The sequence below is a fragment of the Fusarium redolens genome (assembly GCF_020744475.1).
Source record: "Fusarium redolens strain MPI-CAGE-AT-0023 chromosome Unknown BKA55scaffold_21, whole genome shotgun sequence".
Classification (NCBI taxonomy): Eukaryota; Fungi; Ascomycota; class Sordariomycetes; order Hypocreales; family Nectriaceae; genus Fusarium; species Fusarium redolens.
Window position 1 is genome coordinate 532,869 of NW_025763684.1, and position 25,998 is coordinate 558,866.

Genomic DNA, 25,998 nt, shown 5'->3' on the forward strand with positions numbered 1-25,998 from the left:
CATGGGATGGCTTGTCGGATTGGACGCAACCAATATCTATAAAGTTTGGGTTCCACACCTTGATCGTGTAATTGTATCTCGGGATGTTCAAGTTGATGAGAAAGTCATGTACGATGCACAGCTTGCCACAACTCTTCCCGAATCGGGACAGACTCTCGCGATCACGATCAATGAAGTTGATCTCGAAGAAGAGGATATCGAGCCATTGTCTATCATGGAGAATACAGCAACTTCGGTCCCTGTTTCGATACAACCGGAAGCAGAACTATCCCGACCAGGATTGCTTCTTACACCACAAATCTCACCTGAACGATCAATAGCAGGAGAGATACAGGTTGTACCACCCGTAGATGAACTGCCAACATTGCCGCGGCCCACGAGTCCAGTAATTCTCCATCAAGCATCACCGCGTCCTCAGACAACAATACAACTAGGATCACCCAGAAAGAAAAAGATAACGGACGCTTCAGTGCTCCAGAATCTCAGAACAACTTCTGGAAGGAGTATCAAATTGTCACAGAAAGGACAAGATGCAATCGAAACATTCAAACCACGCCTTACTCGGCACCAAATCCATAAGCAAGCGCGAAGACACGCTCATGCTCTACGATTGGAACGCGCTAAGCTGGGACAGCAACTCGCCCACGCTTTCGCATCAGCACGTTCAATACGAACCCAACGAAAGGACTTGCCTCCACCTCCTGACTTTTGGCATCAACTGAAATGGCATCCTGAGAGACAAGGCTTCAAACGAGCCTCAGACGCCGAGATCAAGTCACTCAAGGAGAAAGGGACATTCGAGCTAGTCGATTACCCTGAAGGCAAACAAGTTCTACCACTCAAATGGGTCTTTACCTACAAACTGGACGATGCAGGTTACCTCATTCGTCACAAAGCTCGCATCTGTGTCAGAGGCGATCTCCAACACCACTCTGGTGAAGACATCTACGCAGCAACTGGTGCTTATCGAAGCTTCCGGATTCTGATGGCTCTCGTCTGTGCGTTTGGGCTGATATGTCACCAAGTTGACTTCAAGAACGCCTTCGTCAACGCTGAAATGGACGAGGAGGTCTACACCACATGCCCACCGGGATATGGTCAATCAGGAAAGGTCTGGAGACTGCTCAAAGCGCTCTACGGTCTGCGTAAGTCACCAAAGCTCTGGTTCAATGAGCTTGCATCGTTTCTTAAAGATCTGGGATTTCAACATTGTCCAGATGAACCCTGTATCCTCATTAATAATGAGACTCAACTCATTCTCTTTCTATACGTAGATGATCTTCTCATCATCGCGCAACCTGAATACCTTCAACAAGTCAACAATTTCAAAGCAGCAGTACACAGAAAATACGAGATCAAGGATTTGGGCGAAGCAATCTCCTTCCTCAACATCAGAATCCTTCGAGACGTCAATGCCAAGAAGCTTTGGATCTGCCAAGATGGATATATCAACAAACTCGGTATCAAGTTCGGGATCGATCAGTCAATGAGAACGGCAACGCCTCTCACTTCATCCTATCGTCCCCAATCTTTCGAAGGACAGGCCACTATACAACAGATCACAGAGATGCAAGAAAAGGTAGGATCGATTCTATACGCAGCAGTGGTATCAAGACCAGATATCTCTTATGCAGCTAGCCAGTTAAGCCAGCACGCCATGAACCCTTCACCTGAACACCTGCGGTATGCAAACCGAGTTCTCTCATATCTCCAGACCACACAGTACTATGCCATCGAGTTCTCAGGCTCTGTAGATAATGCTACAGAGGTAGAGCCAGGCGATGATGAAGTACTACAGCAGTCAAGCGACGCATCGTTCGCGGATGATCCAGAGACTCGAAAATCCACCCAGGGCTATCTCATGAAGTTGTTTAGCGGGGCGATCATGTGGCAGTCTTCGAAGCAGAAGACTGTAACCACGTCAACGACTGAAGCGGAACTGTTATCGCTGTCTCACACAGCGAGAGAGACTATAGCTCTATACCGACTGTTCGAACAGATACAGTTCGATCCACAACACCAACCACGCATCCTCTGTGACAATCAACAAACAGTGGGACTGGTCCAGAAAGAGCGACCACAACTAACATCAAAGTTAAAACACATCGATATCCACAACTTTTGGCTAAGACAGATCCATAAAGACGGCAAAATTACAGTTCAATGGGTTCCAACAACAGACATGCCTGCGGATGGCTTCACAAAACCTCTTTCAACAGAAAAGCATTCTCACTTCGTGAAACAATTAGGTCTGGTTGATATCTCATCACGGATTGATCCAGAATACGTTTCAGGAGAGGATATTGATCAAGATGATATACAGATCTCATCTGATACAGAGTGAAATCTGGGGGGGTGTGTCGCAGGGTAGGCATTAGTAATCTAGCTATATGCTTTAAGTAACTCTGCGGGATGGAATACCCCGCACAAGAGATAACTTAAGACATCAATCAACACATTTGCTGCTGCTCATCATATTCACTCTAACCCTTTAAGCACGCTCAGTGCGACAACAAACTAGCACTGACGCGACTTGATGTCGCTAGGACGGGACGTAAAAGTTAAGGAGCTACTTTCTCCCCCACCAGCCTGACGGTGGTATTGGGGTAGCTCACTAATGGAGGGCTTGATGGATGACTTTGATTGGCTGGGGTTGCTCACCAGCCAGGTTCCGGGTAAGCTGTGAAAGCGCGGTCGACGGTTTGGCAGCATGGAGGCTAGATGGCATGTTGTGTATCAAATCTATCAAATGTTATTTCAAATCGAGGATCTTGTATTTGTTTGATTGAAATAAAATTTTGGCGTATTTGATTGATTTGTTTGGCAATTTGTTTGATTGGATATGATTTGGGGGCTGCGCTGGTCTCTACGAAGCCTTAAAGGCCCCAGCAACCAACACAATCGAGTCCGAATATCGTCGCCGTAATAATGCGATTCTCAGCGTCATGTCTTACTGTTCTGTCCAAGAATCACCCCTGCCTCCTATGGCCAGATACAAAGCGATTGCTACTAAGAAAGACGTCTCCGATCTACACGACAACACCACCAAGGATACCGCAAGTAGCGCTTTGGGCGATGCAATAACTTCAGTCTTTGTTAAAAGCCGGACGGAGCGAAGTCGGAGGTGCTTTCTCTGTGTAGGTCGGGCGACCACTCTTGAGCCTTCCGATCCAGCAGTCCTTGGGTTAATCAAGCCTTTCTACTCATCGGGGGACTTGAGCAGGCACTTCAAACGTCGCCATCTCTCTAATCTTCAACCAAACGAAAAGCTCCATTGCCGGCTGTGTAATGAGACGTTAGATCATAAGATGCACTTGCAAAACCATGCTGAAACGGTGCATGGAACTGTATCAAGGGGAGGATGAGCCAGCGCGAGTACGTCACAGAGAGGGTTGTGAGTCAAATCAGTGAGGAAATTAGAGGGCATCGTCGGAGAGGCATTTGGTAGAATGGGTTTGACTTTCAGGAAAGACGGAAACTGTTTTATTATTATGTAACGTATGTAATAAGCGTGTGCCATAAACAAGAATGCGGCGCATTTTTCTGATCAATTAAACTTACTTTAATTGATATATTCGTCCTCAAATATCAATAACGACCTGACTGGTCTGTAGGCTGGGGGAAAGTGGATATCAGCCCACGGGATATCATTGGGAGCCGGCCCGTGACAGGGTTAGGCCTAGAGATTTGAAAATCGCCGTATCTTGCTCCGGACCACGTAAAACCTTACTACTACGATATCGTATGCTGATAGCCAGATAAAATAAATAGGGTCCAGAGTTGGTAAACAATTATTTCTTTTCACCTCGCCTCCTTACACATGCTCAAGGATCCATGTTCTCCACTGGTAAGGCAAAATTTTCAGACATATCAGATCAGGCAAATTTTGATGACTGCAAGATTGTTCACGCATGTCGTGGGACCTCCAGTTGATCAAATAGTGTTGCGATCGAAGTTGCGGGTAGCATTCGTCTTCAACCGGACTTTCCGTGAGAGACAGTGTATATCTCTACCTTTCACCTACTCCAATGGCATGAATGCCTGGCCACCCGATACTAGCTGCGCCTAGATATATGACCTAGGGTTTGGCAATCACTGGGTGTTGTCTCTCGTTATTACATTCTCTATAGAGCTAGCTGATCACTATCCCTACGTCCCAAAGGCCCCCAAAGATTGTAACCATTGATACCCTTCAAGCCGAGCCGGCCATTCAGAACCCATTCTTGCAATAGATCCTCTTTTTCAAGAGCGGCGGTGCGAAGCCCAGACGATTGGTTGATAGTCAATAGGTTATCACCACTGTACAGGCTGAACTGTTCGGCAAAGCCTCGTCGCAGCAAACTCATATAAAGAGGTTCTATGTAGTGAAGATGATGAGCGACAGATGCTTGCTTATCGGGATGTGATTTTGACTGAATGAGTAGCCCCGAAGCATCCAAAACTTTGTCCATCAAAGTGGACTCGCTACCAATAGCATGGACGGCGGAACTTCGTACGATACTGCTCTCATCCTTCAAGAGATCCATAAGGGCCCTCATGGTCGTCTCTGATAGTGTTGACTGGTTGCCTACAGCGTGGGCGGCGGAATATCGTACACCACTATCCTCATGCTTGAAGAGATCCACAAGGGCCCTCACGACCATCTGCGACAAGTATCGCCCCGAATTCACTAGCCCGTCCAGTAGTATCCTTTTATCCTGAGACCTACTCAGCGCAGCACATAGCACTTAGTCTAGTAGCTCCGATTCTCTCTCTATAGGACTAACCGTTTTGCCGCCGTTGCATCGCGTACCATCATGAGCCACAACTATTGTCGTCTCTATACCTATATATGGGTCGGGTCAGTTTAAGTACTTAGAAGCACTACAATAATATCGGTTGGCGGCAGAAGAATGCAGCTAAACGGACACACTGGGCTAACCTTGGAGATACACTTCAGCCCTGGTGAAATGCAGAGGATGTTTTGCCGTTACGCGAACTCGCCCTTCCAGTTTGTCGGCCGGTCGCACGCAGCGGAGATTGTCTCTACCCAAGAGGTCTATATTCACGTCGAGGTTATCCACGCACCCGCGTGGAATTGGAGGCTCTGCCATGATCACATGTAGTGCCAGCCCAGCTTGACGCTTTCGACACGTCGTAGGCAGGTACTAGGCGGATGCCATCCATGAATGCCATGGATGCGAAAAGAGTCGGCCTGGCTTGTCAATCTGTCAACGCTTCACTGGCGTCTGGCGGCTTATCTGTCCCTGGCAGCACATGCTAAAGCGAGCCTCATCTCCGCGAGCTCGCCACACCAGGATATCGTAATGAGAAGGATGGTAAGTAGTTGGTGAACCGTCGCCGTATGACTCTAAGGCGCCCAATCAGATTACAGTCATGACAGGATCCCGGTAGTAAGGACCAACTCAGGCAACAGATCTGCCCCTGTTACGTCACCTGCTGGTTCGTGGCTTTCGTGAGCAATTATGCTCTGCCAAGCATAAAGCTAATGCGAGAAACTTTGAAGCAAAGCCTCGCCATTCGACAAACACACTCGTACTCTTTCAATCGACTCTGTAGATCCGCAATCAGGTCTTGCCGCCGGGCTCTGGACCTGCGCTGGGCCTCGCGGTTTGCTGCAGCAGAGGCTACAGTTTTATTCTGCAAAGCAAAAGGTGAGTGACAATTGCCTAAGTTGACTTGTGCAGCATACCTTCCGGGGCATTTTGCCTTAGACCTTGAGTTTGACGTATTAATTCGTATGGATGAAAGACAAGATAGCGTAGCCTATGTGTTTGGGTTGTGGCTTGTTGTGGTTTGTTATAGCTTGACCCGGCTCGAAAATCTTGATGAAAGGTGCAACAACGATGGTGGTGCAGGCGCTGAGCACGGATCGTTTTGTGGGTCAAGCCTAACCAGGCTACCCTTTTCCATTCGATGCAATAGAGATCAAAATGGGCGGCGACAAGTGCAAAACAAAATAAAGGGAAGAAGAAAATAACCATCTATATGGTCATCAACGAGATTTCGAACAGCTTAAGACATCAATGGGTCAAAACACGGGTGGTCAATGGCTCCGAGCCAGGGTAGTGGCGTTATGCTGGGCTTTGATCACGTTTTCACCCCTCATGGCTTCTATTAGAGGAGAACATCCACGTTGCGAAATACCTCGCGTAACATCATTCTCAAAATTCGAACAAGCACCATGTCCCATTTAGTTTACCTAGTTCGACATGCAGAATCGGAACATAACGTCTCAAAAGACTTCTCACAAAGAGATCCACCTCTCACTTCTTTGGGTCTTTCTCAAGCGTCGGCCCTAGCCGATACGTTCCCTCATCCAGGGTCAATCGCCATAATATTCACTTCTCCACTCACCCGCACCCTACAGACGACACTGGCTGGCTTCTCCCATATCCTAAGCAAACAATACCTCAAGAATAATGGCAACGAAGAAGGCGCCCGTCTCATTATAGACCAGGACCTACAGGAGCGAAGCGACCTTCCCTGTGATACAGGATCCAAACGTTCTGCGCTAGAGATAGCTTTTCCGCTCCTTGACTTCAGCGTCTTGGCTGAGGATTGGTACACCAAGCAAGGTCCTCACGCGGCCAACGATTCTGCTGTTGCCGCACGAGCTAAAAGATTCCGAGAGAGGTTGCGGGACACGGTTCAAGACATCCACGGGAGCGAAGATCTCGCGAATATGCCGAAAAATGTTGTTGTTGTCACACATGGCGTATTCATGAAGTATCTTTGTGGAGATATGACGATTGATCTTCCTAAGGCAGGCTGGAGGACCTTTGCGATTGCCGATGGAGTTGATGGTGAAGCTGTATTGAATCCCATCGAATAAACTATACGGTCGATCCTCGAATCGAAGCATTAGATCATATTGTAATGTGACTTACGAAATAATCGCAGCTACCAGGCTCGAACAAGAATCCCAAACATGAGTCGTCGTAGTGACAAAAACTCCGGGCTTTGATGCCTGACTTGTCTCTGCTCGTTTGGCAGGACAGGTAAGTCCGCCACTATCATTCGCACGGTCTCATTGAGGTGGGGATGTTACGGTTACGGCTGCCAGGAACCTGATCGGCGTGAGTCATTTTTTTCTCGGGTCTCACTCCCTCAGCTTGATTGGTGCTGGACGGAATTAAATTAACAGGACCTGGAGTAGCTAAAATTCAGCAACCCCCACGTGCCCTATATTGAGCCAATGGTTGGTTAGTGCAGTTGCACCCTTTTTAACTCCATGGTTACTATCCCCTCAATTGTCGAAAGGCTCCCGCCAGGTCACTGCAGGGATGTCTGCCCAATTAAAACGCAAGAATGAAAGGTACATTATTCCCTACCTAAATTAGCCGGTGGTAGATGTCCCAACAATATTTTGAGTTACAAATCGCGACATCGCACTGCTCACAGCCCCAAATTGATTGATGCCTCTTCCTATTATTGCTGACCGGCGCCAAAGGCTTCCTTGAGCTTCTTTGCCATATTCTCCGCTTAAGCTGCTATCATAATATGCATTGAAGGCCTTGCCTGGTATTGATCGAGAATTCATAGATGACATTGAAATGATTTGTATGACGATTTTGGCAAGAATGGTTAATGATGCATCTTTAGGTTTCCCTCATGTACCTGTCGTGTGACAGGGGTCATGTGGGGCAAGGTACTTTCGGGAGCCTTTCGACAATTGAGGGGATAGTACCTTAAAATGGACATTTATTTATATTTAAAAAGGGAGCTGCTTGTTAAATCGTTCCCATAAGTTTTGCCGACTTTCGGTATACACTCCTTTGCTGCAACAATTTCAGGATGGCAATCCGGTCCGGTAGGGTCTGGGGAGGTTGGCGACCTGTTAATATGAAGGCCAAGTTTTGGAATACCATCAGTACCAATTACCACCTTGGTTTCACATCCTTCGGCGGCCCCCCAGTGCATTTCAAGATCGTAAGTACTTGTACAATGCTTTGACGATGCGTACCTAGCGGTGCATCTAAGCATCAAGACATGACAAGCGCTAACGAATACCCTCCCCTGCCTTAGTTCCAAGACAAATTCGTCGAGAAGCTGCAATGGATCGACAATCAAGTGGTAAGCAAAAGTTTTTTATGGATTATTTGCAAGAAGCACAGTGGCGCTGATTAAGATACAGTACCAGGAACTCTTCAGCGTCTGCCAGGCCTTCTCTGGCCCTGGCAGCACCAAGATGCACTACTGTATTAACCTGATTCATGATGGTTTTCTTCCTGCTTTATTAAGCTTTTTCATCTGGAGGTAGGCAACCCGCAAACACTTAGGCACTCTCCTTGCGGAAGTAACTAATTCCCTTCTTAGCTTGCCCGGGGCCTTGGGAATGTATGGTCTCTCTATTGGCGTCTCCAATATTGGAGACACTCTTCCCGGACCCGTTTACGCACTCCTCTCCGGGCTCAATGCCTCAACTGTGGGCATTATCGCAGTCGCTGCTGTTCAACTATCAGAAAAGGCCATCACTGATAAAATAACTCGTATGCTCGTCTTGCTTGGAGGTGCGGCCGGGATTCTGTACAATGCGCTCTGGTACTTTCCTCTTCTGATGTTCGTGGCCGGCTGTGCAACCGTCGTCCATGACTATCGCTGGCTTCATGGCCCTATCAAGACTATAGTCGGCTTGATGAAGAACCCCACAAAACGGCTTAGGGCACAAGAGCCGGAGTCCATCGAGATTTCGCAGGCGCAATCTGTCGACCAGGACAATAATGCCACTACCACTGCTACTTCTTTCGGCACTATTAGGGAACACAATGACGCGGTGGCCCGCTCGAGCCGAGAAGATAATGCGCAGACTCTCCCAGTCACCAAGAATTCACATTCAGAGGCTGACTCAGAACCACGCGTTATCCCACCAGAGCGGTCCCTCAACTTTTCCTGGAGCTTTGGCCTTGGCATTATTGTCTTCTTTCTCCTCACCTTCATTGTGATTATGGTCCTTCGTGGCGAATTGCGGGTCAGGACGTACCTTTTCAGCTTCTTCGCCAATATGTACCTCGCAGGGACCATTATTTTTGGCGGAGGTCCTGTTGTCATTCCATTGCTCCGCGAATATGTTGTTGCTGAAGGCTGGGTTAGTCCGCGCGACTTTCTTATCGGCCTTGCGATCCAACAGAGCTTTCCCGGTCCCAACTTCAACTTTGCGGTATACCTAGGCGCTTTGACAGCAATTAATGGTGGATACAATTCGGCCGTCGGAGCAACACTTGGGTTTATTGGCATATTTGCTCCTGGTCTTATTACAGTTCATGGTACAATGGGTATTTGGAGCGCTATCCGTGGTCTGAGGTGGGTTAAGTCCCTTCTCAGGGGTGTCAACGCCGGTGCTGTGGGACTCATTTATACCGCGGTTTATCGCTTGTGGCAAATCGGATATATTGCTGAAAGTTTTCAGCAGGGAACGAGCCTGGCACAGGAGCCGTGGTGGGTTGTTGTAACAGCATCGAGTTTTGTCTTCAGCTACTCATTCAACTTGAGCCCTCCGGTTATTATCATCATGGGCGCCGTCTTAGGCCTCATCTGGTATGCAGTTACGCTCACTTAGCGACCGCCACATTGTCTGTGGTGCTTAACACCTTGTTGAGCTTTAGGAAAGCGTTCATATAGCGAGTGTTGTGGAATGTTTCGTACTTATATAATCCTGAATGCTATAATCTAATATTTGGTTGAAGGCCTTATCTTCACTTGTTTTTACAGTCATATCTAGGCTATTTCTGCAACGGCCCATCTCCCCAATGCGTGCGGACCTCCACTGTGGTCACGACGAGGGGCTATAGCCAATTAAAATGCACGAAATAAAGGGTATAAAATTCCTCTGCTAAATTAGGTGGGTATAGAAGTTCCGTAAGAGGGCTCCATTCCGGGGCTTTTGTTAGCTGCCCCTGCCGACACCCTTGACAGGCTAGACAGTCTGATTTGACATGACGGTCGACAAAATTGATCTCGCGGTCCACGTGTTTACGCTGTAATTCGGCATCCTGTAGATCACACTCGTCCCCTGCTCGGTAAAGCTGCCTTGACTGTTGTAACCGTAGGCGTTGATTATGTCGAGCATGAGCTCCGCCTTAGGAATCACTCCGTTCAAGGTATGGTTACACGACAAGCCGTAATAGAAACTCCGGGCGGAGATCCATTTGTGTTAGTCTTGATAATGCATTCCATTAATGTGCAGCTGGCGACTCAGTGCAACTCTCTGTTGGTTTTCTACTTCCCCGGAAACTCAGAGACTGGGCTTAGTTGGATGCATCGCCACTCTTCGGGAGGCAATGCAGTTCCACCATGAGTTGTAGTGACGTGATTCTTCATGTACCAAATTTAGGGGTTGTGGTCAATCCGAGCAAGTTGGAGAAGTACCGGATGTGACAAGTCTGGCGTACAATTGCATCATTGACGGAATAGTTATACAGGCAGTTGCAGGCTTCCTCTTGATCCCGATATCTGACATGGGAACGACCGTCACCAACGGCCGAAGCCCGGGCGCAAGGAAACCGTGGAGCCGCCAAGGACCCATCAACCCCAGACGTTACATATTAGGTAATATCTTAGACAGGTTGGAGACCTCGTCCTTCAACCAGGGGTAGCATCTATGGATGAAGTCAATCAAGTCATTAATATGGTTATTTGTGACCTTTGCGATGCTGTAGAAACCGTGAGAGAAGCAAGCGACAGAGGATACCAGGGCTTACTAAAAAATGGTCATCTTAAAAAAGCCGGGGTACAAAGGTACTCCACAACCAAAGTGTGCTACCAAGTCCGAAAGCCGTCTTGCTACGTACATCTAATGATTGAAGGACCTGATCGGATCCTGACTGTCGCGCTGGGCATCCTTCTGCCTCTTCTGATCCTTGGGAAACATCTTGGCGATCGATAAACTCTACCTCCACCTTGCTGGGTTTGCCGGGGACTTCCCCAGCCTCAAGCTGTCTTTGTTTGTACAGCCTGTAGAACCAGACGTAGTATCTTCGACCTACCCGGCAGAGGACCTTGATTGCGTTGGCGTTTGCTTCCATCCGCTCGTATTGTACATAGGCTTGCCACTGCTCTTCCAGAGTCGGGCTTGCGCCGGCATAGACCAGGAGGGGTTGCTTCCTCAGCGTAAAGCACAGGTCCCACGCATTTTGAAGGTCCGCAAGAGTCCTCCCTCTTTGAATGACCTCTCGCAGGCTAGGTGGCAATCAAGACAGCTCAGTCGGCTGCTGTGTGTAATCCGAGTCGACCTTATTCGACCTTGTTCGCCTCAGACGAGGAACATCGCGCTGCAGGTCATGCTTATCCCCTACCTGTTCTTGCGCTTGAAGGGGTGGGCTATTGGGTTCGGTAGTCGGTCGATAGCAAGGCGTTTGCTCGCGCGACGATAATGGCCTCAGATCGATGTCTTCGGGTGGTGTTGGCGCTGGGGTCGAGTAACCGACTGGTACTGATGCTGGCTGGAATGTCGGGGCTAGGTCAGTGCGGATGCGAGGATCAGTCTTGTTAGCGTGCGATATTTCGGAAATCATGCACATACGACACGCAATCTAGTTTCGTGTTAGATGTAAACGAGTCCCAGAGAAGTAAAGAGGGGCTGGAATTTGGACCTCGATGGTATCCGATGAAACCGCAATCTCGCGTTGCAACCACTCGATGTCAAGATGCATCATTACAGCGGAGAGCTAGGAAGGTAGCGGGGGGAAAAGAAGATTTGGGGGAGCGCGAGGACCCGGACAAGCAACCTGTTCGACCTTCTGCGTCTGTGTGTGTTGCGTCATTCCTGAGTAGGACACGGTGGCATGAACCTGAACGGGACTCCGGGAGATAGTTTTAGAAGTATTGGATCTTGCTTGCCATCAAATTAGCGCCTGTCAGTCCCTCAGAGGACCCACATGCCGACTCGGGCACGGACGAAGGAAAGGGCCACGGTGCTCCGGCCACCACTGACCAGGGGGTAGTCGAGCTATTCACGTGATAGCGCGGCGCTGACTAGGTATCCCGAGTCCGGTCTCGACAGGCGAACAGAATTCTTGAACCTTCAACAATTTCCAACACCATCTCAATCCCAACTCACGAAATTCGACCTGAAAAGCAAAAAATTACTTCAACAATGGGATGCGACTGTTGCGGTCCACCGGCTCCAGCTCCAGCCACTGAGCCGGTTGCTGCACCAATCGCGGCTCCAATTGAGGAGACGAGCAGTTGCCAGGATTCTTGCTGCGATAGCGGTGACAGCGACGCCGAGCCTCTCGAGACCAAGGACCCGGGTCAGGGAGAGCCCAACCAGGAGAAACCGGACGATTGCTGCTCCTCTGGCAAATGCGCGGACGACAAAGCCAAGGATGATACCGACGCGCCTGATTGCTGCCGTGGCAAGGTAGGCCCATGTTGCGACACGTCTTGCCTTGACCGCTTGGCTATGCGGGAATGCGAGATGAGTGCTGTCGCTGCCCCCGGAGCAAACGCCCAGACAAAGAGTGAGTAGTCACGCTTACAGAAAGACATTCGAGATTGCTAACTCGTCTCAGCTTGCAGTGGAGCTGCCGACGGCAAGGCATGCAGCCAGCATAGCACCTCCGCCCTCGACCGCTATGGCGCCACTCTCCAGGCTCTGGGATGCATCTGCCGTGCTCTCATTTCTCTCGGCCAGGAAACCTGCTGTGAAATTCGCGAGCGCCATTCGCTGGACGGGAAGCAGTGCTCCAAGAAGTCGTCTGCTCGCTCCCTTCTTCGCACTTCGCTGGATTCCTGCAGCAGCAGCGGCTCCGTCACGCAGGACCAGGCTGCGCAGAACCGCCTTCGCCTGTGCAAGGGCTCTGGCGAAAGCGTCAAATCTATCAAGAAGTCATCTACGGTTGCCTGCGCACGCTCTTGTTGCTCCAAGGACAAGCCCGCCAAAGAGCCTTCCATCAAGGGCAAATGCTCCAAGTCTTGCTGTTCAGAGGGGAAACTTGCCAAGGCTCCATCCATCAAGCAAAATTGTGCCAAATCGTGCTGCTCCCCTGACAAGCCTACCAAGCCGCCTGTCGCCGACACTGGATGCCTTGACTCTTGCTGCTCCGAGACTGAGCGTTTCGAAGAATCCCCTCCCAAGGTCGGCTGCCCCGGATCTTGTTGCCCCGGGGACAAGCGTGTCAACGACAATGATACCAAGAGCATCTCTGCGGTCTCATGCTATTCGAAGGTCAAGCCCGTTGTTGAACCTCCACCTAGTGGATCTGCAGGATCTTGTTGCGGAACAGACAAGATTGCGGTTGTCAAAGAGACCCTCGATGCCGCTTGCGCTGGTTCTTGCTGCAAGCCACCCAAGCAGGATATCGTCAAGGCACCAAAGACTAGTTGTGCGGACTCTTGCTGCTCGGAAAAGCGACCGGTCAGCTCTCAGGGCTCTTGCGCCGATGCCTGCTGCTCCTCTGCTGCGCCTGATCACAGGTTGGAGGTTGAGAAGGCCCCGATTCAGTCTATCACCGACATAGAGAACCAGGGTACCGGCAAGGAGCATGTTGTTCTCAGCATTTCCGGCATGACTTGTACTGGCTGCGAGACAAAGCTCAATCGAACTCTCGCTACAGTTCCCGCTGTCAAAAACCTGAAGACGAGCCTAGTTCTCTCACGAGCTGAGTTCAACATCGATCTTCGCCTGGGCTCGGTGGAAGAAGTCGTGAAACATCTGGAGCGAACGACCGAATTCAAGTGCGAAAGAGTACAGAACCAGGGATCCAGCCTGGATCTTATCGTCCCCCATGAGCCCTCAAAATTCATGAGTCAGACATGGCCGGAAGGTGTCATTGATATGGCGTTTGTGGACAAGCAGACCGTACGAGTTGCGTTTGATTCGAAGATTGTGGGAGCCCGAGATCTCGCCGAGAAGATCTGGGGTCCGCCAATTGAACTTGCTCCGCCTCGTGGTGATCCTTCTCTGGAGGCTGGGAGCAAGCATGTCCGTCATGTTGGATGCCTGACGCTTCTCTCCGCTGTCTTGACGATTCCTGTTCTTGTCATGGCATGGGCTCCTCTTCCCGAGCGGGATTTGGCCTATTCCTCGGCTTCACTCGCGTTGGCTACCATCGTTCAATTTGTTATCGCAGGACCTTTCTACCCTAAGGCTCTGAAGGCGCTTGTTTTTTCCAGAGTTATCGAGATGGACCTCTTGATCGTCCTGAGCACCAGTGCTGCCTACATCTTCTCTGTGGTCTCTTTTGGGTACTTCGTCGCAGGGAAACCCCTTTCGACTGGACAATTCTTCGAAACGAGCACTCTCTTGGTCACTCTGATCATGGTTGGCCGATGGGTTGCAGCTCTCGCTCGCCAGAGAGCTGTTGAGTCCATTTCCATCCGGTCACTCCAGGCATCGACAGCCATCCTTGTCGACAAAGAAAGTGGAACTGAACGTGAGATCGACGCCCGACTTCTTCAATATGGCGACACATTCAAGGTTCTTCCAGACACCAGGATTCCGACCGATGGCACCATTGTCACCGGGTCTTCTGAGGTCGACGAGTCTATGCTCACGGGTGAATCCAGGCCGGTGGAGAAGTATCCCAAATCGGTGGTGATTGCTGGATCTATCAATGGACCTGGAGTCATGACTGTTCGGCTGAACCGTCTGCCTGGTGACAATACCATCCACGCCATTGCTGCGATGGTTGACGAGGCCAAACTGTCGAAGCCCAAGTTACAGGACCTGGCAGATCAGGTAGCATCCTACTTTGTCCCCGTGATGGTGGCGTTGACGATCATTACGTTTGTCATATGGGTCGCAGTGGGCATGACTGTCCGTGGTTATGGAGGATCTGAAGCTACCATTCAGGCCATCACCTACGCCATCACTGTTCTCATCGTCTCTTGCCCATGTGCAATTGGATTGGCTGTTCCGATGGTCATTGTGATTGCCAGCGGAGTTGCGGCGGAACGGGGTATCATCTTCAAGTCCGCGGACACTATTGAAGTCGCCCATAAGACTTCGCACGTCGTGTTTGACAAGACGGGAACTTTGACTCGAGGAAAGCTCTCCGTTGTTGGAAACGAGTGCGTCGACGAGGACAAACTTCCGCTTCTTCTGGGTCTGGTTGAAAACAGTCGACACCCGGTTTCGGTTGCTGTAGCTGCCCACCTCAAGGACATCGGAATCATGACTTCGACTGTTCCTGAGCCGAAGAGTTTGACTGGTAAAGGTGTCGAAACCACCCTAGGCGATCAGAAACTTCGAGCTGGCAACTCTCGCTGGCTGAATCTGTCGGACCATGAACTCGTCCAGCCGATGCTTGTTCAAGGCTGCACTGTGTTCTGCTTCACGATCGACAATGAGCTAAAGGCTGTCTATGGACTTGAGGACGAACTTCGACCTGATGCTGCGGAAACGGTTGAAACCTTGCAGAAGCGTGGTGTCTCGGTACATGTGGTTTCTGGCGACGATGACGGAGCCGTTCGCACCTTGGCATCCAAGCTTAGCATTCCTGGTGACAATGTGCGCTCTCGAAGCTCGCCTGCCGACAAGAAGGATTACATCCAGACTCTCCTCGGTACTGCCACAGATCGCAAGAAGCCGGTTGTCGTTTTCTGCGGCGACGGCACGAACGATGCCGTTGCTCTCGCGCAAGCTACTATCGGCGTCCATATGAACGAAGGCACAGATGTCGCTCAATCCGCTGCGGATGTTGTTCTCATGCGTCCTTCTCTGGCTGGTATTCTGACCATGATGAACGCGAGTCGGAAATCCGTCAACCGCATCAAGTTCAACTTTGGGTGGAGTTTCGTGTACAACACCTTCGCAGTTCTTCTTGCTGCCGGTGCCTTTGTCAACGCAAGGATTCCTCCAGAGTTTGCGGGACTGGGAGAGTTGGTGAGCGTGCTGCCAGTCATTGCTGCCGCGGTGCTTCTGCGCTGGTCGAAGATCTAGACTCAGAGCGCCATCATTGCACAAGTGACGACGGCTGAAGTTCCACAAACTCTCCTTGATATCCGACTGGAATCGTTGTCACCAAAGACGGGATGCAATAGCTCCCATCGTTGTCGAATTTTGAATCGTATCGCAGAGTCCTGCAGTCCTGTCGCTATCGATCGTTCCATGGCTTGCTTCAGTATCAGAGAAGGCTCCTTTTAGACAGTCTTGACACCAGCCGTATCGTTCTACACATGTCCTATCCCATAGGACGCACTCTTAAACAACCACGACTCCTCGATAGATTGAGTTGCAAAGGGGATTCTGTGAAGGGGCTCACAGTTTCTCATCTTGGCTTCATTCTCACCGTTGAAGAAGTTTTATATAACTATCTATAGCTGCCTTTCATGATTGGTTTGGAATCTGTGGCAAAATTTCCAGCTAAGATCCAGATATTAAATATTACACTCGCTTACAGGCGAAGCTTTTGATACATCCGCTCATTATTCCCAGAAGTGACTCCCAAGTAATTCGTACCGTAACGCCGTACTATGAGACCACCAGTTTAGAAACATCAAGTATTAAAAGAACTCGACCAACCACATCCAGCAAGACCGGATAGGTACAATGGCGAGCAGAACCCACCATAGCTCGACCGTCAGTTTCACCTGCAACCAATGTGGTAGTCGCTTGCTGAATGCTGAACGATGCGAGCATGTCCTTCTTCCATAGACAAGACAGCTAAGGCCGGGCCGAGACTCACCAGTTCTTGGCTTTTTTCGAGTGTTCGGTCATTTTTCCAGCATTGAACAATTTCATAGACAGTTGACAGTACACACTTCGCATCGCATGCGGACTAAAACTGTCGGCAGTTTTGTTGCGACTATAAGTAGCATGACATCACGATGACGCACATGCATACTCCGATAGTGGACAGCATGAGGCGTATTATTTTAATCGATCATAACTTTTGTGCAATTAATACTCACACACGTGTTGTCCTACAAATTTCAACCGGTCTGGCTTGTTGAGCGTCGACAGCGAGTCAAATGGATAGGCAATTGATAGGGGTGCCGCACCATTTTGATACGGGTGCTGCAACCTTATGGGTGCCGCACTTTTAGCGCTTCTCATTGGCCCAAATCTCACCTGTTAGTGCACCGGTACGTACCAAATTCTGCCGCACTTTTTGCCAGTTGGCCACCAAAGCTTCGTATCGCACTGAGCGTGCTTAAAAGGTTAAAGTGAATGTGATGAGCAGCAGCAAATGTTTTGATTGATTGTTGTTCTTCGTACGGGGTATTCCATTCCGCAGAGTTACTTAATGCATACAGCTAGATTACTAATGCAGTTGTTTCCTGAGGCCGTGAAGATCATGCCTACCCTGCGACGCTTCGACCAGTCGTCAATTCACGTCGCGTCCAACTCTCTCCTGTAAAAAATTTTCCTTGGCACCCGCTGTTAGCGCTCTGCTAGGGTAGAGAATTTTTGCAGGCTAAAATGGCAACAAAAGCAGCTGTGGGGCTAACGGGACCCTAACAGCTGCCTGAAGAAAGGGATTCAGAGAGTTGACCTTTCTTCGCGACGAGTGTCTGCAACGACATTGAGCTTCGCGAGCTCTTGACATCGCCTTCGGGCGCTACTTCTCACGTGTTATTTGCGGCTTCTTCTTACCTCGACATTCCGGCTTCGCGAGCCTTCGACAATCCGGACTCTGCGCCCCTCGACTTCCCGTACGACCGACTTCTGCAGCCCTGGCTGCCCAGACGACATTCGCGGCATCTTGCCGCCCGACATTGAGGGTCGTCGCACCCTCACCCTCACACTCACCTGCAGCTTTGCGCTGCCTCAACCGACCTCTGCAGCTTTTGCTGCCCGAACAACACCAGCAGCCGCTGGCTGCTCGACTTCTTGGGCCCTCTGGTGCCCCCTTATCTCGACGCACGGGTCCCAAATGGCTCGCTGCCCTTTTTGCAGCTCGGAAGCTGCATAACCGATCTCTGTAGTCGTGTACTGCCCAGAGAACCTCTTCTTCTTTGCAGCCTCGGCTGCCGCCCGGAACACGACCGGGCTTCGACAATTGGTCTCACTGGCTGAGACTACTAGACAAAACCGCTGGGTCGAAATGGTACAGAGCTTACCTGGAGATCGTGGAACGAGGCGATTGTCCCGTCCACAGAGCAGCGTTCTGGCCGCCTTGGGTTTTTCTCCTGCGAGGGTTTTCCCCAAGGATGCACGGTTCTAGGTTGCAGCTACTGGCGATCTTAGGGGTCATGGATTTCCTATTTTAAGGTATGGAAAGCTACTTGATCTATCTGTGCAAGAGAATTCTAGGCTGGAGAGGGATCTGTTCCCGCTGACGGGATGCCCTCTTGAAGCAATGCGCCTTAGTGCCGATGATATGCTGGATGAACTAGATGGAATAGCAGTTGCATGGAACTTTGCCTGAACTACCTGCTTTGACGTCCAAGACGATGCGCTTGAAACTACCGTAGGGCTGGCTACGAGTAGGAAAGTACCACTTGGGGGAAAGGGCCTGCGAAGCTCTCCGTTGATGCGAGTGGACATTGCAGGTGTTCTAGGTGGAGTCGGATGCGACAGCAATTGTAGATAGTTTAGCTCAGCACGTCCTGTGCTCCCCTAGGAGACTTTTCGGGGCCTATGGCCCCCCGGACGAAAAATATACATACATACATACATACATACATACATACATACATACATACATACATACATACATACATACATACATACATACATACATACATACATACATACATACATACATATTTCCAACGTTCAAAGAGTATAAATTTGCACCGCTATTGCGTTGCAATCGTTTTGGACTAAATGAGGGAAGATGGGGACTTCGTCGAGACAACGGTGAAGCCGTCAACCTATGCATAAACCGAGAGCTTTCCGCGTAAAGCCGAAGCACAGCACTGTAAGCAAGGCCCGAATAAATCGGCATATAGTTCCGCCGAAGTATTCGTGCTAGTGGATTCAGGTCGATCTGGATCGTCGGTCATGTCGGAGTTTGAGCTTTGAGCATTGACAAAGGCTGAAAATCGAGCTCTGATCTGGCAAGTTAAAGTAACGATAATTGGCCGATTCTAGACCGTTAAAACTTGAACTTGGCTCTATTCGAGAAAACGCGACCAAGAAAAGGGCAAGATGTTAAGCGAAGTAACCCTTCCAGATTTGACCTGCTTATCCCTTGAGTTGCGTTGAGCCTCCCGGCCGTACCGAGCCCCACATCCCCACATTTGTCATGAGGTACATGAGGGGAACATAGTAATACGTCATTAATTAATTTCGCCTTTATTACCCTACAAATCATTTCGAATTAATTGATGACTTCCCAATCAATACCTACAGAGATATCGGCGGAGGCGCTTAACGCATATGATGATAGTAGCTTCATCAACGAAGAGAATAGCCGTCAAGAGCATGAGGGTGATAGCACCCGGAGACCGGCTTTTCCAGCTGCCGAGGACCGAGGCTTCGATTTTCAACCCTTCGAGGTGCCGCGACGAGAGCTACTCGTTAACAAGCTGCCCCAAAGCCCGCTATTACTTTTCCAACACTTCGTGCCTATTTCCTTAGTTAATAACTGGGTTAAATATACTAATAACTGGGTTAATAGCCTACTTCGGAGCGGCGTTATTGATAGCCAAGAACATGAAATAACAGAAAGGTCACGCCTCCGTACCTGGAAGCCAACTACCGCCGCAGAGGTATATGTATGGCTTGGGATCCTTATTTATATAGGGGTCCATAGCGAAATAACAGTCCAAGACCATTGGAAGACCCCTCAGCTAGAGGATCAGCGGCCTGAACACTCAATCATTAAGTTCATGACTTATGACCGATTTCAACTCCTTCATCGTCACCTCCGGCTCTTTGACCACACTAAATTCTCTAACGATGACGACTTTCCTATCATCTTCCAATGCGTTGAGCTATGGTCTCAACATATTCAACTTGCAACAACAGAGCTTTGTGATCCGGGCTCACATCTTGCCGTAGACGAGGGTATGATCCGATATACCGGAAGGAATAAGCAAGTTACATACGTCCCCAACAAGCCTATCGACACAGGCCTCAAGGTCTGGATAGCTGCCCAGCTAGGCCTCTTTATGAGGTGGATTTGGCACCAACCTGGCGCAAAATACGGCCCAGTTGGTATTGAGAGGAAGAAGCCGGCATCGCAACGAGGGGGGAGGAAAGGAAAAGGAAGAAGTAACCAACGGAGGGCTCCTAACGAGGTTGATGAGGTCAAGGAAGTTATCCACGTCATTACAGAAGCTGGGGATAAGATCATGGCATTGAACTCGACCCAAAGCGTCGTTATTGCCCTTATTAACCTGTTGCCGGAGTCGACATATCACGTCTTTGTGGATAACCTCTTCTCGTCGCCAGACCTCTTCCGCTCCCTTCGTCAGCACGGCCACGGTGCAACCGGCACAGCCAGGCCTAATTGTGGCATCTACAAAGGTCTTGCAGACGCCAAAAAGGCCGATAAGGCAGGGAAGTCAGGGTTCCAATTTAATGAGATCAAGGTCATCCCAACGGCCGATAATCAGGTAGGAAGACTCGACATTCTTCCTGATAATTCAGCCAATAACTTATCTTCTTCTTCTCTAGGTCAATCAGATCGCTTGGAAGGATAATGCCCTCGTATTGCTCCTTTCAACCGTCTTCACTGGCGATGAGAGGTGTGATCGTTGGAGGAAGAGACCGTCAACGAAGACCCCAATGGTACGGCCAATACAGCGCTTTTTTAGTGGCGAGCCGGTCAAGCTCATATCGATCCCTACTATCGCCGCTTCCTACAACGACGAAATGAATCATGTTGACCGAGGCGACCAAAGGAGGTCATATCTTGGCTATGATCATCCTATCCGCCGGGGCGCTTGGCAGGCTATTGCTTGGACCTTCTTATTAGATGTAGTCCTTATAAATAGCTTCCTCTTGCAGCTACATGGGCAGCCGGTTTGGAGCCATTATATGAGTCAGAAGAAGTGGAGGGAATGCCTCTATAACGCGGTCTTCAAGGTCTTCCATCTACAGAGCCAATCAAGGCAGGCATTCCGAGCCGGGGACGAATTTACGCCTGTATCACAACATAAACACATCCGAAGAGGTAAAAAGTCAGACTGCCTTGCTTGTAAGGGGCTTCAATTAGGGCAGCCAAGGTCAAAAAGTACAAGGAGGTCTTTGGCGCCGGTAAGCTATAATAAAAGAAGGCGCCAGTCAATTTGGGGATGTGAGCAGTGTGATGTAGCGATTTGTAACTCGAGAGATTGCTGGTACTTCTATCATAGGCTAAATTAGGGGGGGGGCAATAAGTACCTTTGTACTGATGCATTTTAATTGGCTGTAACCCCCTGCCGTGACCTGGTGGGAGGCTCAACACAACTCAAGGGATAAAACGCACCTTCCCCGAGCGCCACTGGTTTTGCCGTACCTGAGGCATGACATTAGTGGCGCCTATCAATATTGGCTGATTTTGACTCCGTTTTCTGCTCGAGCCCTCTATTCTTTCAAACATCATCAGCACCCGCCCGAGCCACGGCGGCTCATCAGACATCCTAGTAATGAATATATATCCATTCTTAAGAGCATATTCATTCTTAAGCTTATGCATAAGGATAAGAATATAGAGGCTGCCAATAAATACATAATTCTTTTATTCTTAAGAATATGGATCCGCCACGCCCCTCCCCACAGGGATGCCGCCACCACGCTTGCTTACACGAGCGTGTTTCATGTTGATTGCAGCCGTGCACCGCAAGGACCGACCACTGCCGTCGGGGTCCGCGGCGCGGCTGGATGATATCGAGCGACGAGAAGTAACCCCGTACGACCGCATCAAGCAGTCAATGAGTGTCTCGGATGAACCTGGAAATGAGGATGAATTCGAAAAATTCATCAATTCTCCGCCAAGACCTATGACGACAAGCACGCCTCTTGAATGGTGGTGCCGAGAAGAACAGAGGATTGAGTATCCACGTTTACATCCGTTAGCCATTGTGTCAGATATTAAGGTGAATCGTGTATATTTCTTGATTCTGTCGCAATCGAAGGACTATTGAGACCTTATATCTTCGACTGGTTCCTTCTAGGACTTAAGTCCTAGAAAGTCCTAGATGAAAGTCCTACGATCTAAGTTTATGGCTTCAAACTTTAATCCTGAACCTTAATCCTGAAGTTGAGGGTGAACCCTCCAACATTCAACACACCCCCTCAGGCTCAATAGGTCCCAGTTGAGCCTGCATTTCCTAGGCAGTCTTCTGTCTTCTGGAGCCTTGCTTCTATTCCTTCTTGCTTCCGGCTCTGCTGCTGTCTTTCCTGAATATCTTCCAGGCCAAGTTGATAGAGGAAGCGGTTCCATTTGCCTGCCGGCAGGGCCTTTGTTAATCCGTCTGCGATCATATCCGTTGATTTGGTGTATTTGACTTGAACTCTCCCTCCTTGGACCTCCTGTCTCAGCCAGTGGTTGTGAATATCCACGTGCCGCAACTTAGTCTTCAAAGTAGCGATTTCGGCGGTCACAAGGTTGATAGTTTGAGTGTTGTCGCAGTCGATACGGATAGTCGGATCATCCATCTGAACTGTAAGCTCTTTCAACAGCCGACTCACATAGAGGGATTCCTTAGCAGCCTGTGCCAGGGCTAGGAGCTCTGCCTCTGTTGTGGATGTGGTGACTGTATTCTGCTTGCTAGCTCTCCAGCCGATCAACCCGTCGAATAGTCGGATAGTGTACGCTTGGGAGCTTTTCCGATCAAGGGTGTTATCGGCAAAAGAAGCGTCACTAGCAACAGTAAGACCTCCGGGTCCTCCGAATCGTAGGGCTCGGTGCCTTGTGTGTGAGAGGTAGTGGATAACGCGGTCGGCGGCGTCTTGGTGTTCTTGGCCAGGGTTGACAAGAAATCGGGCCAGCCTGGAGGCGGCGAAGGCTATGTCAGGCCGGGTGTTAACGGCGATATAGAGGATCGAGCCGACTTTGCGTTGATATCGTTGAATTTCTGCCGGGGCTGCTAGCCCTGTTTGAGGTCGTAGCTCTGTTTGAGTCATTGGTACTGTAGATGTTCCCTTGTTAGCTAGATTTGCGATTTTGTCAATGTAGGCTGTTTGAGACAGCCAAATCTTCCTTGCAGGTCGGTCCCGTATGACTTCCATTCCTAGGAACCATTGCACGGGGTCTCCTCCTGTTAGCTTGTATTTTGATCCAAGCTGTCTAGTCAATTCATCGGCCTTGTCTTTCCGGGCCTTCCTGTAAGCGATGATAACATCGTCAACGTAAAAGAAGAAGAGGACTCCTTCCTTCTTGAAACAACAAGGTTCGTGAGGAATCTGTGTGTAGCCTATCTCTAGGAGGGTCTTCGAGAGTTCTTTCTGCCATAGCAAGGGAGAGGCCGTGTTTATCGAACTTGTAAACGTATACCCACATACAGCCAAGGACTTGTTGGTCAACGGCTCGAGCGTCTTTCTTTCGAATCTCAGTCCAGGACCTCATTTCCTTGTGACTCTGAAGGTGGCTTTCTTCAGCCTCTTGAAAGAGCATTCCAAAAGGGTGATGCTTTAGGTCTTGATGTTTCGCCGGGGGCGGCGGTAGGGAGTTTCGATGCATTTTCACCCCTTGTCGGAGCTTCCTTTCGATTGAGGTCTGGAGAGGGGACTTTGTTCCGGCTAGGAAGGCCGCTTGCCATGAGACCGTTTTGTTTCCTTCGTCTGATAAGGCCCTGGAACTGTGCGCTAGTAGAGCTGACAGTGGTGTGACTGGAGGTGTTGGAAGGATATCAGAGTCTTCTGACTGTTTGAGGCTGTTTTCTAGGGCAGTTGCCACGATGCAGTCTTCTGTTTCGTCTGTAATAGGGCTGCTTTCATCTGCTAGGGTGGTTGTTGGAAGGGCCACTTCAATACAGTCTTCAACCTGTTCGGCTTTTTCGTTGTCGTCTTGTTCCGGCAGGGAGGATCCTTGTACGAACTTGGCAATTTCTTCTAGGTCAGCTTCGAGCAGTTCATCCTTGAAGCTTTCCCAGTCTCCGTTGCAGCCTTCGTCTTCATTAAATATGACGTCTCGAGTGTTGACTATCCGGTTGATCGTGGGGATCCAGATCCTATAGATGTTCGAGGACCTATATCCCACTAGGAAGCCGATCCAACTTTTGGGCTTAAGCCGCATCTTGCGATTGACCTTCTGCTGGGCATCTGAGGTCATTGCATAGGCCTTGCAGCCAAATGCCCGTAGGTGTGTTTGATCCGGCTGTTTCTTCGGCTGTGGAATCCCTGCTGCTTTGGCTGATGCTGTATGCAGTTGATCATATGGCGTTTTCCAGCCTGATGCGTAGTTCGGCGTTCGGTTGTACAGATAAACTGCTGTCCTTCCAATTTCTGGCCACAGCTGGTGAGGAAGCTTTGCGCCTGTTCGCATAGCCCTTTCCTTGTCCTTGACTACACCCCCTGAGCGTTCGGCACCCCCATTCTGGGCTTGTGTGTATGGGGCCGAGGGCTCGATGATGATAGCTCTATTCCTCAGGAAGTCTCCGATTTTCGGCTTGATCTCCGTGATCTCGTTATCACATTCGATGACTTTGACCTTGAGGCCGTGTTGGACTTCCAGATGACTTAGGAAGGATTTGAAAGCGGTGATAATAGCTTCTGTCGTCCGGGCTGTGAGGTAGTAATCCCAGATGTAACCCGTAGCTCGGCAGGTTAACAACATCTGTGAGGTATAGCCGCCTATGCCTTCTTGGTAGTCATGGAAGTCAATGGCGATACGCTCGCCGGCCTTCTGATCGGATTGTCTTGGGGCTCGTCTGATTTGTCTCTTGATCTTCGATATGCCACAGGCGTCGCATTCAACAGTGGTTGGTCCTCGTATTCGCACCCCCTGAGAGGCCGAGATAAGGTGTTCCAGAGCTTGTGGTCCCGGGTGCCCTAGGCGACTGTGCCAGCGGATAGCTTCTCCCGCCAAAGGGGCCTTCTTTGTGTAAGAGCTGAATCTGTGGGCCACAAAGGCTGCTTTTGGGAAGCTTTCTGACTGGTATTCGATGACATACTGGCCGTATAGGTCATGGATTGTGCATGCAATCGTTCGGTCGAGTCGTCGGAGGGTCGTTGGGTTACACCTATTATCCCAATAGAAGCCTTTCTTTCGTAGTTGACGTAGGGAGACTAGGGTCGTAAGGAGCCGAGGGCAATAAGCTACATCTTCAAGCATTAGGACTCGAGTTCCTGTGAGCCTGAAGGTCATGGTTCCGTAGCCTACGATGGGTAGTTTTTTGGCCTCCAGCCCAGATGAAGTCGCCTGGAATAGCCGGCTGGAATCTCGCTAGTCTGTTGGCACTGTTTGTGATTGAGATAGTAGCTCCGGGGTCGAGGATCACGGAGTTCCGTAAGGGATAGTTATCCCTTTGGGCTGCAAAGGCGGCCTTGATTTCGGCGATTGGTCGGCCGTACAGTCATTGGTCTGAGTTTTCTTCCTTTATTGGCTGCATCAAGTTTCTGTCTTTTGAGGTCCTGGCCTTCTTCCGTGTGAGGGCTTTTACCTGGGCCTCCAGGTCTGAGTCTTCCTCGAGAGCTTCTTTCACCTTCTTTTGGATCTTCTCTCGGGGCTTGAATCCCTTCCATGCCTGATTTGGAAAGACATAGAAGCATTTCGCAAGTTCGTGGGATAACCCACACGCCGGGCATTCCTGTCTCTTCTCAGGATACCTCTGGCGTTTTCTTTCTCCCTTCTTCGAAGATGGGTACTGACCTTCAATGATGTGGGCGTCCCCTTCATCATCCTGGGGATCCTCCCCAGCATAGCTCGCAGAAAACGCACCGCGGGCCACTCGGCCCTTCGTGGCTTCTGCATCTTGGAGCTCATTTCGGAAGGCGTTCCCTACATCTCGGTATGAGAGGGCCCTGTTTTGCAATAGGGTCTTTGAAGAGATTTTGTATGAGGCAGTCCAGCTGGGCAAGATGTGTGTGGTGACACTGAAGAAGTCCCAGGCCCACGCACTGTTGTGGAGCGTTTCAGGGACCTCTCGTTGTCGCCCTTTCGCCATTGCCTCTTCCCATTGATCTAGCCACTTGAATGCTGCTTGGCTGACCGTCTTTGGGGCAGTTCTTAGTAATGT

General features: G+C 49.9%; 8 protein-coding genes across 8 annotated transcripts; 4 read left to right on the forward strand and 4 right to left on the reverse strand.

Annotated features, from left to right (window-relative positions):
- Positions 1-4,124: 4,124 nt before the first annotated feature.
- On the reverse strand, positions 4,125-4,643 carry BKA55DRAFT_696262 (uncharacterized protein; the record flags this gene model as incomplete). Its single annotated transcript, XM_046200244.1, has 1 exon — positions 4,125-4,643. The coding sequence occupies one exon, from the start codon at positions 4,641-4,643 to the stop codon at positions 4,125-4,127; it is 519 nt and encodes a 172-aa protein (XP_046043464.1).
- An 866-nt stretch (positions 4,644-5,509) lies between these two features.
- On the reverse strand, positions 5,510-6,022 carry BKA55DRAFT_198473 (uncharacterized protein). Its single transcript, XM_046185100.1, has 2 exons — positions 5,693-6,022; positions 5,510-5,640 (listed from the first exon to the last, which is right to left on the reverse strand). Exons 1-2 carry the CDS (start codon positions 5,982-5,984, stop codon positions 5,636-5,638), a joined length of 297 nt encoding a protein of 98 aa, XP_046043465.1. The 5' UTR covers positions 5,985-6,022; the 3' UTR covers positions 5,510-5,635.
- Positions 6,023-6,142: 120 nt separating this feature from the next.
- Positions 6,143-7,105, forward strand: BKA55DRAFT_582453 (phosphoglycerate mutase family protein). The gene has a single exon (XM_046194121.1). The coding sequence runs from the start codon at positions 6,185-6,187 to the stop codon at positions 6,833-6,835; it is 651 nt and encodes a 216-aa protein (XP_046043466.1). The 5' UTR covers positions 6,143-6,184; the 3' UTR covers positions 6,836-7,105.
- Positions 7,106-7,708: 603 nt separating this feature from the next.
- Positions 7,709-9,858, forward strand: BKA55DRAFT_582455 (chromate transporter-domain-containing protein). The gene is made up of 4 exons (XM_046194122.1): positions 7,709-7,932; positions 8,029-8,076; positions 8,138-8,259; positions 8,320-9,858. Exons 1-4 carry the CDS (start codon positions 7,798-7,800, stop codon positions 9,557-9,559), a joined length of 1,545 nt encoding a protein of 514 aa, XP_046043467.1. The 5' UTR covers positions 7,709-7,797; the 3' UTR covers positions 9,560-9,858.
- Positions 9,859-12,020: 2,162 nt separating this feature from the next.
- On the forward strand, positions 12,021-16,346 carry BKA55DRAFT_625332 (copper transporting P-type ATPase protein). The gene is made up of 2 exons (XM_046196833.1): positions 12,021-12,461; positions 12,513-16,346. Exons 1-2 carry the CDS (start codon positions 12,095-12,097, stop codon positions 15,881-15,883), a joined length of 3,738 nt encoding a protein of 1,245 aa, XP_046043468.1. The 5' UTR covers positions 12,021-12,094; the 3' UTR covers positions 15,884-16,346.
- Positions 16,347-17,738: 1,392 nt separating this feature from the next.
- On the reverse strand, positions 17,739-18,286 carry BKA55DRAFT_582466 (uncharacterized protein; the record flags this gene model as incomplete). Its single annotated transcript, XM_046194123.1, has 1 exon — positions 17,739-18,286. A coding segment is annotated over one exon (150 nt), but the record flags the coding sequence as incomplete, so codon positions are not given.
- Positions 18,279-18,443, reverse strand: BKA55DRAFT_525443 (uncharacterized protein; the record flags this gene model as incomplete). Its single annotated transcript, XM_046188758.1, has 1 exon — positions 18,279-18,443. A coding segment is annotated over one exon (165 nt), but the record flags the coding sequence as incomplete, so codon positions are not given.
- Positions 18,444-21,376: 2,933 nt separating this feature from the next.
- On the forward strand, positions 21,377-22,042 carry BKA55DRAFT_198582 (uncharacterized protein). The gene has a single exon (XM_046185101.1). The coding sequence runs from the start codon at positions 21,601-21,603 to the stop codon at positions 21,961-21,963; it is 363 nt and encodes a 120-aa protein (XP_046043471.1). The 5' UTR covers positions 21,377-21,600; the 3' UTR covers positions 21,964-22,042.
- The last annotated feature ends 3,956 nt before the right edge of the window (positions 22,043-25,998 follow it).